Consider the following 12,774-nt stretch of genomic DNA (forward strand, 5'->3'; position numbering starts at 1 on the left):
TCATCTCAATAGATGCAGAAAAAGCCTTTGATAAGGTCCAACACCATTTTATGATAAAAGCACTAAGAAAACTAGGAATAGAAGGAAAGTACCTCATCATTATAAAAGCTATATATGACAAACCTACAGCCAGCATAATACGTAATGGAGAAAAACTGAAACCATTCCCTCTAAAATCAGGAACTAGACAAGGATGCCCACTATCTCCACTCCTATTCAACATAGTACTGGAATTCTTAGCCAGAGCAATTAGGCAAGAAGAAGGAATAAAAGGAATACAAATAGGTAAAGAAACTGTCAAAATATCCCTATTTGCAGATGACATGATCTTATACCTTAAAGACCCAAAAAACTCTACTCAAAAGCTCCTAGATACCATCAATAGCTATAGCAAGGCAGCAGGATATAAAATCAACATAGAAAAATCATTAGCATTTCTATATACTAATAATGAACAAACAGAGAAAGAATATATGAAAACAATTCCATTTACAATAGCCTCAAAAAACCCCAAATACCTAGGTGTAAACTTAACAAAGGATGTGAACAACCTCTACAAGGAAACCTATAAACTTCTGAAGAAAGAGACTGAGGAAGACTATAGAAAGTGGAGAGATCTCCCATGCTCATGGATTGGTAGAATCAACATGGTAAAAATGGCTATACTACCAAAAGCAATCTACATGTTTAATGCAATTCCCCTCAAAATCCCAATGACATTCATCAAAGAGATTGAAAAATCAATGGTTAAATTTATTTGGATACACAAGAGACCACGAATAGTTAAGGCAATACTCAGCAAAAAGAACAATGCTGGAGGTATCACAATACACGACTTCAAACTATATTACAAAGCAATAACAATAAAAACAGCATGGAACTGGCACAAAAACAGACACGAAGACCAGTGGAACAGAACAGAGGACCTGGATATGAATCCACACAACTATACCCACCTTATTTTTCACAGAGGAGCCAAAAACATACGATGGAGAAAAGACACCCTCTTCAACAAATGTTGCTGGGAAAAATGTTTATCTGCCTGCAAAAAACTGAAACTAGATACATGTTTATCACTCTGTACTAGAATCAACTCAAAGTGGATTAAGGACCTTAACTCTGAAGTTAGTACAGGAAAGAGAAGGGAATACTCTGTAAGCAATAGGTATAGGCAAGGACTTTCTCAATAGAACCCCAGTAGCTCAGCAACTAAGAGAAAGGATGGACAAATGGGACTACATAAAATTAAAAAGCTTCTGCACAATAAAAGAAATTGCTCTAAAGTGAAGAGACCACTTGCCAGCTACACATCAGACAAAGGACTGATAACTAGAGGAGCTCAAAAACCTAAACTCTCCCCAAATCAATGGGCCAATAAAGAAATGAGCAACTGAACTAAACAGAACTTTTTCAAAAGAAGAAGTTCATTGAAAAAATGCTCACTATCTCTGGCCATGAAGGAAATGGAAATCAAAACCACACTAAGATTCCACCTCACCCCTGTTATAATAGCTATCATCAAAAACACCACTAACAACAGGTGTTGGCGAGGATGTGGGGAAAAAGGAACCCTCATACACAGCTAGTGGGAATGCAAGCTAGTGCAACCACAGTGGAAAACAATATGGAGGCTTCTTAAAATACTAAACATAGATCTGTCATATGATCCAGCAATCCCTCTCCTAGGGTTATACGCAAAGGAATGTGACTCGGGTTACTCCAAGAGGCACCTGCACACCCATGTTTATTGCAGCGCTATTCACAATAGCCAAGTTATGGAAACAGTCAAGATGCCCCACTACTGGCAAATGGATTAAGAAAACGTGGTATTTATACACAATGGAATTTTACTCAGCCATGAAAAAGAATGACATCTTATCATTTTCAAGTAAATGGATGGAACTGGAGAACATCATCCTGAGTGAGGTTAGCCAGACTCAGAAAACCAAAAATTGTATGTTTTCCCTCATATGTGGACTTTAGATCTAGGGCAAAGACAGTAATGTTGTTGGACTTGGGTCACACGCTAAGGGGAGAGCACATACAGAAGGAAGGGGGATAGGCTGGAAACCCAAAACTTGAAAGTGTTTGATGTCCCCACTGCAGAGGAACTAATACATTAACCTTAAAGCAACAGAGGTCAGTTTGGGAAGGTGACTGGGAAGTAGTGAAGAGGTCAGATAGAGATGAATCAATTCGGGTTATAATATTTTTGTACATGGAAGCAATGCTAAGAATCTCTCTGTACAGCTATCCTTACCTCAACTAGCAAAAATGCTTTGTCTTTCTTATTATTGCTTATGTCTTCTCTTCAACAAAATTGGAGAAAAGGGCAGAACTGGTTCTGCCTGGAAGCGAAGCTGGGAAAGGGAGGAGTTGGGGGACAGAGGGGAGAAATGACCCAAACAATGCAAGCAGATATGAATACATGAATAAAAAATTTTTTTTCTTTGAGAAGGAAGCAGAGGATGACAATGGTATTGCTTATTTGCCACGGGTAACTAGGTTATGTTGGATGGGACAATAATGAAGGAGAATGTTGGGCTAAGTTAATTTTTATGCTTAGTTTTTTAAAAAAAAAAACAGCCAATGATATTTCACAAATTTAAAAATCTTACAAACTTATTGGTAAAAGCGAAGGCAATTATAGTTGTAGTTGTTCATTCAACAATTTTTCCTGGGAAAAAGATGGGTAGTTGGGAGCACTGTCCCTTGAGAACTAATAGTGTTGTCAGTGGAGGGAGGGAAAAGGCAGAGAGATGGGCCCAAGCACTTTCAACACTGTTCTTGTTAGACTCAAAGGCTGTCTTGGAGAAAGAAGGGTTGACTTTGGACCATACTAAAATCAACATGAGCCTGGGGAGGAACCTGAGGGCCTGGAGTGTTGTTCACATCTAAGAAATTTCAGTTTCATCCCATTCCCTAAGAAAATAGAAAATTTTTTTCTTTTAATAGATACATTTACTAATAATGGTCTCCTTGAAGAGTTTATTGAATCCATCAATAAAGTCACATTCAAATTTAATGGCTGAGTCATGGGACCTGGTAACCCTGACTGCAGAATTCTCTTGGTATTCTATTGAACTTCAAAGGCTGGCAACCATAGGCAAATAGTTCAGCATTATGGATTTTGATTGAATTTAGTTTTAATTTTTACAGGACTCTAGATGTTAATATATTTAGTCTATTCTGTTGTTGACAATTCATTTAAATTTCAATCTGTTTAAAAAGGTCATCATTTTTTTGCATAGCATTAGAAATGTTTTTATATTAAATACTTTTATCCATGTTAATGAATTGGAAAGGTGAAGTGGAAAAATACAAATAGCTTTGAAATGCTACTTAAATATCATGCAGAACTGGAGCAGCAAAGGGCCCTTTTACAAGTTAAACTCCCTTTGAAGTTAGGCATGTGTTTCCAAACATAAATGATGAGATTTTAGCTTGACAGAATTCATCTTTGTGAGAATCTAAAAGAAAATGGTGTGGATAAAATACCTATCTTTTAGTGACCAGAACTTCCCTTTATTAATATTAAAGTAAGTATGAATATGTGGAACACTCAAGTCTAAGATAGACTTGGTTTTAATCCCTCAAATTGTTGCAGGACTAACACCTCATCTGAATATTATGAAACTTCTCTCCCTATACGCCTACCCGCAAGACACACTAATATACATTTCGTTGCAAATGCAGTTTATTTTGGTACTGTTGTAGTATAGCTGACACAATTATTCTTGAATGGCCCATGTGTGAGTATCTCTTCACTTTACCTTGACCCTTCTACATTCATGCACACTACTACCTTGTTTATTTCCTCATCTCACCTGGTGATGCTACAAGGACAGCCAAGAAGTCCAACATCCCCTTTCTCCCAATAGTTACCTGTTGTATTTTCATATTCAAGATTGGTTAAGATTTTTTTTTACTTAAGTCTCTAAGGGATTAAATAAGATAAAATCTCACATGTTCTCTAAAGCTAAAAATAAACACACAAATGTAAATATTTTACTCAAGATAAATTTCAAGTTTATATTAGAAGCAATGAACCAATTTGGGTTATAATACATACGTACCTGGAAATGTCACAGTGAAACTGTATAGCTATCTTATACAAACAAAAAATCTCTTTTTAAAGAAGCAAAGAACAGGAAGGTAAAATAGTTGCTATCTGGGGTTGGCACCAGTGGGGTGGGGAGGGGGAGGAGGATGTAAGGAAAGGGCAGGGGATGAATACAGTGGAAATACTATGTACTCATGTTTGAAAATGGGAAAATGAGACCTGTTGAAACTGTTTCAGGAATGGGGTGGGGGTGGAATACAACTATGATATATTGTAAGAACTTTGGCAAATGTCACAATGTACTCCCAGTACAATAATAATTTTTAAAAAAGATAAAAAACCCTCAAATGAAAGAAAACCAGGAATCCTATTTAGGTGATTATGATTTTCTACAACTTCTTGGATCTATTTGGAGTGATAAACTAGAGAAAATAGAGTATATTTGTTGTAAGTTTTATTGTTTTTGGATAAATCATCAAGATAAATTTTTCTTATATCACTTAAATCTTTTTAAAGAGCAAAAGTGATTAACTGTGATGAAGGAAACCTTCATGAATTTATAAACCTCTATCCCCATTTTAAAATAGTTAGTTATAACATAGCCAAACACAATTGTCCACATTTTCCATGAAAACATTACTTTTGTTTTTCCAAGAGCCCAGTTATCAAGACCAGCTTTTTCCAAAATGGTGGCACAGGTGTCTGGGCTAACTGGGGGCTCTTCACTTGACTTGTAGCAGAGAACATAGTACCTGAAAAATGGGGAAAAGGCCTCGTTAGTACTGTATGATGGATGGTCCAGTATCTTAGCAGCCCGGTGGTCACTTTACAGCTTTGTCCAGGGAGGGGAAAAGACTACCCAAATTTTCTTTCTTTTTTCCTGAAGTGTTGGCATTGAACTCAGGGTCTCATACTTGTGAGGCAACTCTCTACCACTGAGCTACATTCCCAGCCTAAGACTCCCAGGCTTAACGTTAACACAAAGGATCTTTGGGGCATTCTCAGAACAACTGTGGAGTAGACCAATTTCAGATGGATGGAAACCTAGATCAGTCTATTTGTATAAATATATTATTTCACATTTGTGATGACTTTTCGATGTGGAAATCCCACATAAACACTGTCATGCAAAAACAAAACAAAGGACAAAACAACTAATTTTAATATTAGAGGACTTGTCTACTAAAAGCAGGATTTCAGTGGCAGGAAACAGAAGGAAACCTTTTATTTATTTACTTATTTGTTTTTCTCCTTCACAAAGACACTGGAAACTGACCTTCAAGTGTGTGAAGGAGTTTAACTCTACTCAGCCTTCCCACCACACATCTTCCAACATTGTTCTTCCTTGAGTTATACTGTCACTTGCTGGAGGTTTTGCTCTTATTATTTTTTTTTTTTCTATTTCAGAAGGTATTGAGACTCAAACTCAGGGCCTCATGCTTGCCAAACCTCCAGTTCTTTTTGCTCTGCTTATTTTGGAGATAGAGTCTTACTTTTTTGCCTAGGCCTGCCTGGTCCATGATCCATATTTTTTTATGCTTGGTGTTGCTGGAGTGACAGGTGCCAAACGCCCAGCTTTTTTTTTTGATGTGGGGGGTCTGACAAACTTTTTGCCCAGGTTGGCCTGGAACCACCATCTTTCTAATTTCAGCCTGCCAAGTAGCTTGGGATAGCAAGACTGAGCCACTGTGCCTGGCAGGTTTAGTCTTATTTCTGGAACTTTCTGTTATTCAGAACAGCTATTCATGTGTTGTCTATATACTTAGTTCCCCCCCCCCACCTTCTCATTTATCATGTAGTAATTTGCTATTGTCTAACAGCACAGGACTTGAAATATATTTAAGAATTTATTCTCAATTCTGAACTCATAAATAAATAAATTACTTTTTTTGGTGTTACTGGGGTTTGAACTCAGGTCTTCATGCTTGCTGAGTGGTGCTCTACCACTTGAGCCACACCCACAATCCAATAAGTTGCTTTCAACTACAACATTTCAACACAATAGACTTAGTTCTCCTTATTGTCCATACTTTTAATCATAATTGTTTTTGAAAGTGTAAACTTTGCCTGGAATTGAAGGCTCTCTCTTCACAATTTTAGCATAACTCTTTTTCTCATTTTTATCTCTGTCACCTCACTAATGCCCACTCTGCAATCGAGTGTAATCCAAGTCTTTATAGTTTTGGGATACCAGTTTATACACCAAAAACACTCCTTGCTATTTTCCCCGCAAACTGTACCTATTAGCAGATCTCAGTTTGAGCCCCTCTTCTTGATATCCTTTCTGGCCTCCTGAGATATTCATTCCCTCTCCTGAAACTCTTGCACCGTGCACACCGTTCACGGTGGATGTGGCATCTGTTGCCTTGTGTTGCTCAGTAACTTCCCATGTCTATGGCTCTGATAATGCTAAATGGATTGTCAGACCTTGAAGATCAAGCCAGTTTTAAAACTTCATGCCTCCCGGTTCTTAGCCCACTGGACACATGTACACATACATACACTGAAATTTAAGTGTGTTTATATTAATATTATACTAATAACATTTATATTGATATATAAGAAAGTTACCAGTCTGCTCTTCTCCTAAAACATGAAATGTGTGATAATAAGGTCAAATTTGAATTTGAAACTTCTTTTATCTAGTATTTTCAGGTTACCTGCTCTCAAGGAGAATTTATATACTGGCCAATAAGAAATTCCACTATTTCTTAGCTTGTATACAAAACTGAGTCTGATTTATAGGAAGTAAAATCAATTAAATACTGACCAAAGTTTTGAACCCTAAAACTTACAGTTTTAAAGCTAATCTTAAGTATCTAAAAGTTCTAATGTAAAAAGTCACAACACTGATGTCATTTTGCTGTACAGGAAAAGTGACAAGTTGTTTTTTTTTATTTCAAGGCACTCCAAATGACTACCTTTCTTTTCTTTTCCAGGCCTCTAAGGAAAAAAGAATTTTTGAAAATATGAAAAAAAGCAGAAAGAATTAAAATTCTCATTACATATATTAGGGTCTTTGCTACTGCAAGTAAAATAATGCACGATACAAGACATGACAATTTTTTTGTGCACGTGGAGTCTGAATCACAGTTTGTTGTACAATCACAACACAGGGCTTTGTTTTGTTCTTAATACTCATCTATTTGAAAAAGTTTAGAGAGTGTTCTAAATGATAAATTTTTTAAACTTAGGTTTTACCTGAAAATTGTAATAGACTTCCTGTTTGAAAGTTGACATTTCTTTAAATTTAATGACCATTAGAAATGATAGAATTGATAACTATCAGAAACATGGGCATTAAAAATATTAATTACATATATAAACTATTACATGACTATCAATGTATTACTTAAGACAAGGTGTGGTGGATCATACCTTTAATTCTATCTACTTGGAAGGCAGAGACTGGGAGGACTGCAGTTTAGGGTCAGCCTGGGCAAAACATTAGTGAGACTCCATCTCAACAAACAAGCCAGGTGGGGTGATACACATCTGTAATCCTAGCTACAATGGAGATGTGGGTAAGAAGATTGGTCCAGGCAAAAAGTGGTAGAGTCTATGTGAAAAATAATTAAAGCATAAAAGGGCTGGAGGCATGATTGAAGTGATAGAGAGCATGCCTTTGACCAAGCATGAGGTCTTGAGTTCAAACCTCAGTACTGCATTTACTATATAACTTAATTAATTTTCATTAATCTCAAATGTTAAGAAGAATTCCCTAGCACTGTTGACATTTGGGGATGGATAATTCTTTGTTGGGAGGGGGGGGGTTACCCTGTACTGTGTAGAATGGGCCTCTAGTAACCATTCTACTAAGTACCATAGGACTACCCCTTCCTGATGTTACAAACAAAAATATCTCCAGACACTGTCAACTGTTTTTTGAGGTGCAAAATCTCTTTTAGTTGAGAATCACTGGTATGAGTTCATGGTCAAATAACAAATGGCAGAGCTGGGATGAGAACACAGATTGTCCAGCTCCTCAGTACAGAACCGCATACTCTTAACCGCATGCCACTGACATATCTTCTGCTACCACAGAGCATCTCCCAGTTGAGGACAGTCTCCCGGCTTCAATTAATAGCTGTCTTCTCTTTTTGATGCATGAACAAAATGCCCTTCTCCAAGACCACCTAAATAATTCTTTTCCTATTTTGTCTGCTGTAATTCTTCTGATGAGTTTTTACATAGACTTCATAATGGAAACTTAAAAAGAAATCCACATACCGCTTAATAAAGTTAGCAAAGAGAATACGATGTGAGTATCCCAGCCTTCGAATTCTTGCTGTTTCTAGAATTCCCGTGCAGCGAAGCTGTAGCAGGACTTTCTCTTTGTCATATTTTCTCGCCTGGCGCTCATTATTGGGTTTGATGCAACGGACAAAATGAGGCTGTCCCACCACCATTTTAGATAGCAAATCCATCAGGGAAGACTATAATATGCAACAAAAATAAGTTTCCCATATAACATACAAAGTCTTAGAAGCTTGAAGATATTTCTTTCTACTGTGAGGATAAAAGTTTTTAAAAAATGAAGTTACAAATGCTTGTACTAACCACAGCAGCTGCAGGGAAAGATCTCCCTCCTTAATGAAAATTTTACTTATACTATATTTAAAAAATTATAGATTTACTGATGAAAAATGTAGAGATGGTAAACTAGGAATCTGGCTATTAAAAGTTTGCCTATAAATTCTTAAGATGCCCCATTACTGATGAATGGATTAAGAAAATGTGGTATTTATACACAATGGAATTTTATTCAGCAATAAAGAAGAATGAAATTTTGTCATTTTCAGGTAAATGGATGGAACTGGAGAACATCATCTTAAGTGAAGTTAGCCAGGCTCAGAAAGCCAAAGGTCACATATTTTCTCTCAATGTGGAATACAGACCCAGTACAAATACAAGCAATATTATGAAAAACAGATCACGCTAAGGTGAAGTCACACATGAGGGGGGGGAGGGTAAAAGAAGGAAGTTAAGAAGGTGAATTTGATTGATGTACTTCCTATACAAAAATAAATACAGAATTTTTAAACCTCTTGAAATCACCATGAGAAAGGGACTAAGGTAGGGAGGAGAAAAATAGAGGGGGTGAAACAATTTGGGTTTAATACATATATACATGGAAATATCACAAGGAAACTCCCTGTATAGCTATCTGAAACAAACAAAAATGCCATTTTTTGTTTTTTGCAAAATTGGAGAACAGGAGGGCAGAACAGGTCAAGTTTGGGGGTTGGTACCAGTAGGAGTGGGGAGGATATGGGAAAGGGTATAGGAAGGTGATTGTGGTGCAAATATTATGTACTCATGTATGTAAATGGAAAAATGAGACCTGTTGAAACTATTCCAGGAGTGGGGGGAGAGGGGATAAAGGAAAAGGATGGACGGGTGAATTCCACTATGATATATTGTAAGAACTTTTGTAAATGTCACAATGCACCCAGTACAACAATAATAAAAAAGCCAAAAAAGTTAAAAAAATAAATTATTACCAAAAAAAGGAAACTTAAGAGAGGAAGTTATTTTTGACACAGTTTGTAAGTAGTTTCATCTTTTCAATCAAACTTACTGAATGATAATATCTAGACACATAATCTGGTTATTCCAGTTCACATGCAAATTTCTTTGTTCAACTCTCTCTTTTATAAAAACATTATAAAAAGTCGTCACTTTCATCTCCATCAGAGTTATATCCTAGTTTAAAATAAGGTCAGAGAAGTTTGCTTAGTTTAATATGTAGGAGATAGATATAAAAATAAGCAAAGCAATACCCATTAAAGTATCCTAATCTGCTCTAGTTTGTTCATTATCTTGCTTAGTCTAGGAGCATTTTTATTAAAGTAGATATCAAAACTGTGTTCAGGACCAACACCTTATTAAAACAGTAGTCAATTACTAAGCAACTCTGAATAACTGAATTATGGTTCATCAGCACTGGAATCCCAGCAAACTAGTATCTCAAAGACCAGGATCACAACTTTTTGTCAAGGTTCAGACACAGGTAGCTGTTGAGGACTGGAGCTCTCTCTCTCTCTTTTAAAAAAATTATTTATTTATCTTTTTTTCATTTTATTAATTTTTTTGTTGTGCTGGATGTGGGTACATTGTTGCATTTCTAATGATTCTTACAATGTATCAAATACCTCCTACTTGAAATCCCCCCTTCCACTTTTCTACCCCCTTCCCCCACCTCCTCCTTCCCACTGGTGCCAGCATCCACCGCCCCCCACACTGACCTCCCTGGGCAGAATCTATTCACCCTCCTGCCCTCCTATTTTGTGGAAGTAAAAACATAATACATAAAATAAAAACATGACGTTTTGCTAGTTTGAGATAAGGATAGCCACACAGGGAGTTTCCTCATGTTGTTCTCATGCATATGGGTATTACAGCCCCAGTTGATTCACCTCTTCCGAGGACTGAATCTCTTTTACTGGAAATATAAAAGTCTACAGTTGCAAAGCCAGTGCAAAGCCAGTGTGAAGCAAATACTGCAACTGGGCAACTGACAAACTACTGAATTTGCATTCCTTCCTCTTGGGTACCAAGACTTAGATGTGATCTTTCCTAACAGCTGGTCTGCCACTTGGAGACCCTTTTCATTACATTATCTGTGAGTCATCATTCCTTTAGTCATGCAAGCATCTGTCAGGGCACTGGTGATCCAAAGGTGACACTTATCTGCTTGCTGGCTTTCTGAGCTGACTGCAATTTAGGCACTGGATTTTCTTAAGGACTAAAGCACTGTGCTATCCGCGCATAGATTCATTCTTGTCTGCAGAATGAAAAATAGTCTTTAAAACACACTGCATATTCTGTGGAATGATCTTCTATTGTTTTTCACTTTAGAAGATTAAAATGCTTTCATGAACTGATCTGGTTTGAACATACACGGTGTTTAATACCAATGAGATAGTATGATAATATCTGGATAAGTCATTTAAAAAAGAAAATTGTCTGGTTGTAAATATTTTCAGTGATTCATCTGTATTGCCTTCCCATTGTAAATAGAATGCTTCAGCAGCCAACATAAGACGTTAAGCTTACAAACGTACAGACAGTACTCAAGGGTGTTTGGGCACACACTACTATGAACTCAGAATATTTAATATGAGTATTCGGATAGTTTAAAAAGTAGCTCATGAGTCTGTGAGAGAACTAGATAACATTCACTGAACACTTATAGTGAATTTAACCTGATTTCTCCTAACTCCCCTCACATTAAATTATACTAACAATTTCCGAATTTTAGGTGATACTTTCTTATTTTTATTTGGCTGGCTAATATGACTTTATCAGAAGAGATAAACTGACATTAAGGAAGGGCTATCTAGAGTCATCCAGAGCACAGAGAAAACAAGGTGCTTCTTTTTCTTTTCTCCCATATTGTTCAAGGAAGGATGCCTTGGTCCCATGCTAGGCAACTGCCCTGTTACGTCCCTGTGTCTCTGGTCACTCTTCTCTCTGCTGGTTACTACCACTAGTTAATTTTTCTGTTGACAGTGTCAGCTACTGTATGTGCAGAGAGATATAGCTAGATAATGACGCTTAACCTTAATCACTCTATCCAGCCTAAGATTATTCAAAGAGGGAAGGAGAATTATTACCATAGATTGAATTAAAAATCTTTTAAGAACTTATGCTATGGAAATGAATTCGTCTCTGTGAACTAATTTTGCTCAATGTGTAGACTTCCATTAAGATTGCCAACAATAGTTTTTATAAGTCAAATATCAAAGTAAACCAATTCACAGATTTTTGAATCTGTTAGAACGCAGGGCATTCTAACATCTCTTGTTTCTAAATAATAGTAAATGGGCTACAATAAACATTCCCTTTTGTTAATGGCACTCTGACATATGTTACCCCTTTTTGATCTGTAACTCATTTAGAATGAATTATACCCCTAAGCCCAACACATCATAATTTCATATCTTACTCTAAAGTATGATGCAACTGTTTGTGTTTTCATGTTGGTTGTTTCACGGGCACGACGTGTGGCTTCTTCAGTTTCACCCTAAGGAGACCAAGGAACACAGTGAGGCCTCAGTCCCTCCTGCACATTCTGATCTACAGGGAGCACATGGCACTTCCCCTTCAGGTTACCTTAGTTTATACATTTCAGTACATAACGCTGCAAGATGTGTTGACATTTGTTCCTTACGATAACTGTTTTGTTAGTCACATTGCATTCTGATTGGTCTTATGTAAAATGTGACTATTTCTGACTCTAGTCAATGTGTACATTTTCAGTTGGTCCTAGTGTAGCATTTAAAAATAGCTAGAAGAGTTAGGGATAGATCAGAAAAGCAGGATTGTTTTAGCCACTAGCAGTATTGTGATCATAAATGTCTGTTTAAGTAGAAAAGAAAGATCAGAGGGAAAAAAACTCAGGAAAAGCTATTTACTTTTAGGAATACACAAATATTGCCAAAGGTTAGATTCTAGACTCACTGCCATGAAAAATGCATTTTCTTACCTTTGTCAAGTTCATTGATTTTTCTGAAGTCCTCATTTGATAGTTTATTCTATTTTTAGTTTTAGAAAGTGGCAGATTACCTGTGGGAATGTAGATAAAATTAATTTACTTTTAGAGTTCTTAGTGACTAGATGATTTTTCCTATTTACTTAAACGTTGGTGATCCTACAATATTTAGACACAGATGCTTGATTAGCTACTTACTGAGACAAAGACAAGA

The 12,774-nt window shown here is 36.6% G+C and overlaps 1 protein-coding gene across 1 annotated transcript in view; it reads right to left on the reverse strand.

The window, feature by feature from the left end:
- Myo3a (myosin IIIA) overlaps positions 1-12,774 on the reverse strand; it is a 205,286-nt gene that overhangs the window by 36,976 nt on the left and 155,536 nt on the right. Inside the window, exons 22-25 of the mRNA XM_074056480.1 lie at positions 12,555-12,634; positions 12,015-12,092; positions 8,294-8,499; positions 4,704-4,815 (exon numbers count right to left, since the gene is read on the reverse strand). Coding sequence (XP_073912581.1) covers positions 4,704-4,815; positions 8,294-8,499; positions 12,015-12,092; positions 12,555-12,634 — 476 coding nt within the window. The remainder of the gene's footprint in view (positions 1-4,703; positions 4,816-8,293; positions 8,500-12,014; positions 12,093-12,554; positions 12,635-12,774) is intronic.

This window comes from Castor canadensis, chromosome 15, assembly GCF_047511655.1.
Source record: "Castor canadensis chromosome 15, mCasCan1.hap1v2, whole genome shotgun sequence".
NCBI classification, from domain to species: Eukaryota; Metazoa; Chordata; class Mammalia; order Rodentia; family Castoridae; genus Castor; species Castor canadensis.